At 38.0% G+C, this 5,989-nt stretch overlaps 1 protein-coding gene across 3 annotated transcripts in view; it reads right to left on the bottom strand.

Annotated features, from left to right (window-relative positions):
• Positions 1 to 554: 554 nt before the first annotated feature.
• CSNK1A1 (casein kinase 1 alpha 1) overlaps positions 555 to 5,989 on the bottom strand; it is a 49,149-nt gene continuing 43,714 nt past the window's right edge. For all 3 annotated transcript variants that reach the window (XM_019534917.1, XM_019534919.1, XM_019534920.1), the window contains one exon: positions 555 to 2,105. In XM_019534917.1, coding sequence (XP_019390462.1) covers positions 2,098 to 2,105 — 8 coding nt within the window. In that variant the 3' untranslated portion in view covers positions 555 to 2,097. The remainder of the gene's footprint in view (positions 2,106 to 5,989) is intronic.

Here is a 5,989-nt window from a genome sequence, read left to right as displayed (position 1 = left end):
CTCAGGTTGCAATGTTACCAGTGAGGTGAAACACTAACATGAACAGAAGCAGCCAAGAACCCATGTCTTAAGCATTCTTCCTTGCTGCCCTTCTCAAAAGGCAAGAATTACCAAAAGGACAAATAAAGCCTTTTGAATGCACAAGGATTATTAAAAATATATATATTTGAAGTTAGTAAACTTTCAAAATAGCCTGCCTATCCTAACTTAATTACCCATATTAACTCTTGAAGCCGTTTATTAATTCTGTTGTCAGTTTACAAAAGAGAATGATCATTCATATCTGGAGAATCCCACCAGGAAAGACAGCTCTCTTCCCATACAATGTATTAGCTACTATTTTTTAGAAGAGTGACCGTCTTTTATAGCAAGACTGAGAACTCAGCGTCATTACTAGGAGTACACAGGATATCCTGCAATCCTGGAATAACTCAGTAACAGCAATAAAAGATCTTTCCCACTAATAAAATATGCAGTATGACCAAAACTTTGCTATGGCATGAAGTGTTTAAAAAAAAGGTAATATACAAAACACCATTTACACAATAGGCATCTGGCAGCATTTTCAGACATTTTTTAAATTTATTCTGACATGCTATAAAGGAATAAATTACACTGTTAAAGAATTACCAGCAATAAAAGTACTTCTTGCTTTTAGCTGGACTAGAGTAAGTGAGAAGTAAGACAGCCTGGGGCAGTAGCCAATATGAACACTGCACGGTGGGAAGCTGTCAGAAGAACAAGAGTTAATCTGATCATATCCACTTCACAAGAACTTGAAAGAAAATGCCTTGGTTTAAAACCATCCAAACACTTCCATTCTCATTTTTCAAAAACTAATACATCGCAAGTCAGTCCAGCCGATGCAAGACAATGGCAATGTTTGTGGGCTGCCGAGAGTGGGTCTGCAGAAGATGCCATTTCATTTTAAATCCACCAATCTCTTGTTTCTGAGGGTTGGGTATCAATGCAGAAGGTTATAAAAAAAATGCAAGACTGCCCTTCCCCCTCAAGGAAAAAAAAATACAAAAATTTATTTAAAAACAAAAAGGTGAGGAAGAGTTACAACACTAAGTCTAAAATGATTTCGAAAGAGACATCTCTTGCTTAACAAATGGCCTTGAAATTGTCCGCTTAAAAAAATTGGGGTGGTGTTGATTTCTTAGACTGAATTAACAAGGCAAATTAAAAAAAAAAAAAAATCTCATTTCCTTACAGAAACAGTTTTTAGTTTTTAATGAACTTGTAAACAAAAAAGCTCCCGCTTCAAAATAAAAACAAAATCCCAGATCATATAGATGTTTACAGTGATTACATATATCTAAGCAACTTACATACAGGTTCAGTTGTAAGATGTTAACTAAATTTGTGACAAATATGTTGTTTTTCCTTTTATACCAAGAACATTATAGAGTTAATGCAGAGTCCTAAAGATTATCTAGTAGTCGCTAAGTTTCTCTTAAGTCTTCACTTTAGATGCTGTTATTTCTAGCACAGGTAAGCAGGCAGAGTCTTTCGTATGCTCAAAAACTGGAATCTTTGGTTACTACCATGTCAGCTGGCTTGATATGTTGCACATAGAAGCCAACAGCTTTAAGAATGTTTTAAGTGTGCAGCTTTCAAAACCCAGGGAGGAAGAACCAGAAGGAAAAAAAAAAAAGTGCACAATTGTGAGCATTTACAATTATCACAACTGTTGCTGAAGACTTGTTCATGCCATTCTTCCAAAACAATGAGATCTCAAAGCAGTGTAGTTCAAAGTAAAAAGGTAACAAAAATTGGCATATGCACAATTTTCTCCACCACTTGCATGTCAACCATTTAGTTAAACTTTTCCACTTGAAAAAATGCAATAGAAAACTGGACACCATGTTTCACTATCTCAGTAATAATTCACAATTACAGCTGCTACAACTCAGGGTGCAGCATCACTGACACCGCCCAGAGCCAGTTTATACTGAAATTAAGTTCTTTACACCAAGTAAATGGTTGCCCACAACCACTGGCAAGTGTACGTATGAACTAGAATTTCTAGGATTTGGGGAGTGACAAGTCCTGCTCCAATCTGCTCTGCTTTGTCCATTCCTCTCTTCATGCTCAGAAACCTGCAAGACAAACACAAGGACAATTTACTGATATTTGAAAAAAGAAGAGAAGCAGCCTCCACCCACAGGGGGAGAGGGTTGTACACCAATCACTAGGGCTACTGACGGAATATGCTGTACCATCTTGGAAGCGAGTCCCCATTTTTCTTTTATAGTGTTAAACATGACTGAAAGCAGTGATCAGTCAGACCAACTTTTAGCTCACCTCCACACACCATATATTTGCACTGTTCTTGCTATACAAAAAAAGTAAAAGAGCCTTGCACATTACATTAATGCAAAGTCTCTCACACAAGGATTCAGACAAGATTTTCTCTCATCACTAGAAAGGACTGTGCAGTTTCCCAGAACTGTTTTCTACTTGTCTAATGCCAAGTGTGTCTCAATGTCACAAGCAGTCATATGACTGCTATGCACATTACCCTTTTGAAGAGCATCAAGAGCAGAGCAAGGCCATTTCCCTACAGTAATTGGCATCCATTACACCTGTATATTCTCTACTCTTGATGTTCATGTGTCTGAGATCAGACCTTTTAGCTCATAAGCCTTTTTGGAGGAGCAAAGTGGGAAGAAGAGGTTCACTGCCTCTTTTCTCTTCAACCAAAGTCCAAAGAGGAATGAATTCCAACATTACAGGGAAAGGAAGGAGCTTTTGACAAATCTCAAAGAACCAAATTACTCTAAAGGCACATCCATTTTTCCTTCAAATGACTGCCTGCATATTCTACTCTAGGTGGCTCAAGCAGAAACCTTTTGCTCTGAGCAGATGCTTCAAGTCTTTGCCAAAGCAAGTACCTTCTGTGGATGCCCTCTTAATGAAACAGCATGTTGTGAACAAGTGAATTTCAACCTTTAAGGAGCCATTCTACAGGGTTTCATCAGTGGAGTTATTTCTAAAGCAAGCTACAGATACAAAATGACCTTTCATTTGGTCACCAGGTACATTAAAACTTAAGTATTTGGTAACAGCCTGATACATTCCAAAAATACACCTAGATAACCTCTAGGGAGAACAGCTTAGTTTCATCCAGAAATGAAACTTTTTGACCATATGAAGACAGATCCTCAGAAGTGCTAGCATTAGATGTAGCAAAAGAAAACAAAAGTAAATGAACAGTATAGTTAAAAACTAAATAAAACAAAGAACTTTGGATTTAGGCAGGCCTCATCCAAGGTTTCTTAGATTTTTTTCTTCACAAGACGAGAACAGCAGAGCCATTATAAACAAAATTTACATTTCTCCTACTTAGCAGACGTCAAATAACCAATATTTTCATGCAAATATGGTGTAATGAACATGCAGCTAATGGTTAAAATGGAGAATCTAGACCAGGAAACAGAATTCCCCCACAATGGGTTTAACATGTGATTCTAACTCAAGGGTATTAAATTCACCAAGGACCCCCACTGCAGTGCCAGGCAGCTGCTTGTTGTGGTGGAGGCACACAATCAGTGGGCCAGGTGGCTGCAGTGCCAAGGGCTTGTTGCATATCCCTTGCTTGCCCATCTGCCAAAGGCCACATCCACTGGGGCCACGGGGCCCTAAGTTCTGCAGCAGGCCATGTCCACTGCTGGCCACAGCCTCAACTTCTGACAGCTTGCCAATACCCCAGCTTCTGAGACAGCTCCATGGGTCAGACCCAGCTCAGGCTGCGTTTTTGACATCCTTGCTCTAACTGAATCCGATAGATGCACTAATACTAGTTCTAGAAAGTGAAAAAGACACCGAGAGTCTACAAATAGGAAGAAATATTTATTAGTCCTAACCCAATAACCAGGCAATTTTAGGAAAGAAAGCAAAGCCAAAATGAACAGGCTACAGGCAGTCCTCGACTTACATTTCGCACTTACAACGCTTATAAATTGACACCATTTCAACTTGTAAACTCAAAACTGACGTCATAAACGCTTGATCTGAAGCAATGCCAGGCCAGCGAACAAGTTCACTGTATCGCTTGTCTCCCTGGAGAATATCTGTCTAAACTTCCTTGAACATTTTAAGAAAGCAGACAAGACTCCAGAAAAACCTGCAGCCAAGACTCCTGAGAAGACTCCAGCCAAGAACCCTTCGAAAAGTCCAGCAAAGTCACCTCAAAGAAGTCCTTCCAAATCAATGATAGCTATTTGCAATATAAATACATTAATGTAGCTATATTACTCATGTATAACCGAGTACAAAATTCTGGGGTATTTTTGGTGAAAACAGGGTATTGGGCCTTGGTTCAGGAACCAAGCCCCCATTTATAGCATTGTTTACGAGTTACAGTGTTTCAACTGAAGACGCAGTTTTTCAGGAACCAAGAACCGATTGTGATGGAAGTCTGAGGACTGCCTATATTTGCAAAGAGGATGGGCAATACTCTGCCCAAATGGTAAGCAGCATAGTTTGATTTAAATCAACTTCATTTCAATCAGTAAGGCAAAAGCCTGATATTGATCAACTAAAAATCACTGATACCAATCAACTCTCACTGTAGTTTTTTGGTTTTAAAAGGTGTATTTCATTGGTTGATACAACAATTAAGACATGTTGATTTACAATCAAATGCAGTTTTTACAGTAGATTTGCTGTGTTTCTTAGGTACAAGTTACGTATACCATATAATTAAAAAAAATACAGCTCAACATACTTGGTTCATTAAATATCCTACAGTTTAATATGCTATTAAGTGGTGAAATATATATTTCATATTCACTATATAACTACAATTTTGCTTATATTTGTATTTGCATCTTAATCTGCATTAAGATGGATTTAATTAGCACACACAAAATCAGCAGTACACATTTATTGAACAAAGTATTGTTTTGTATACAGAAACTTTTAAATCAAAACAGAGTCCAAATTTACAATTAAATTTATTAAGCGTTAGTATTAGCTGTAGTAGTATTAGAAATGTGAACTGCAATTAGTAAGTCAAACCAATTCTTTCAGGTGACCCTGGGGGCAATTATCTAAAAATGCCTAGGTGGAAGTCATTCGAGTTTACATCTCCTACTTGCCCAATTCTCTTTAACAAAGCAGTTTAAAAAAAGTGACTTTGGCTATTTTGAAAATCCCCACCACCACAAAACACCTTCTTTCAAGTTTTCAGAACTCAAATCTCACACTCTTTTTCCAAGTGTTTGCCAGCAACTTCCACCAGTTCAGGGGCGGGACTTTCTTTAAAACCATCTTCAGCAAACATGTACTGCTTGAATGATTCAACCTCTAGCCCTGATATTTGTTATGGCTGGCATGCCTGATGGGCAATCACAGTAGATGCTCATATCATAACAGCATTTTCTTCTTTGGCAGTTATGCTTAATCCAAAGTACCAGGGTAGATAGATGCCTGTTGTCAAGAAACCAAGGTGGAGCAAGTGCTTGACCCATCCGCTTCTTTACTGCCTGCAATTTAACTTTGCTATTGGGTATTTCTTGCTTTAAAAAGGTTCTTCAAGGTCTTTCCAAATTTCAACAGCATCTGCAATACAGCAGCAGCAGTTTGTCCAAGACTGTGGACATAGATGATGTACTGAATATGCTAAAACCTACATTTCTCTTTAGTCCAATGTTGAACTACTCTAGCTATACTTCCATCAATTTTATCATGATTTTCTTCACAGATGGTCATCAAACCAGGCCAGTGCTTAATAAGTAGCTCAAAGCAGTCAGCCACTGAATTCCATCACACATCTCAGGAGAGAATTGACTTGGATTCTCCAGCTCTCTTCAGTGAAGCTGAAGCAAATTGGTTGTTATAGGAAGTATTCTGCAATTTTAATTTCTTTATCCCTAGAGCACTTAAATCTTTAGCTATAAGATGCATAAAATTAACAGTGCACTCAGTAAGTTTTAGGTGTGCTTCATTTTCCTCTAAATTTCTTCTCATCTTTGCTATA

This window comes from Crocodylus porosus, unplaced genomic scaffold (assembly GCF_001723895.1).
Source record: "Crocodylus porosus isolate Cpor-Errol unplaced genomic scaffold, CroPor_comp1, whole genome shotgun sequence".
In the NCBI taxonomy this organism is placed as follows: domain Eukaryota; kingdom Metazoa; phylum Chordata; order Crocodylia; family Crocodylidae; genus Crocodylus; species Crocodylus porosus.
The sequence above is the reverse complement of the archived record's forward strand: the minus strand, read 5'-3'. Positions and strand labels throughout refer to the sequence as shown.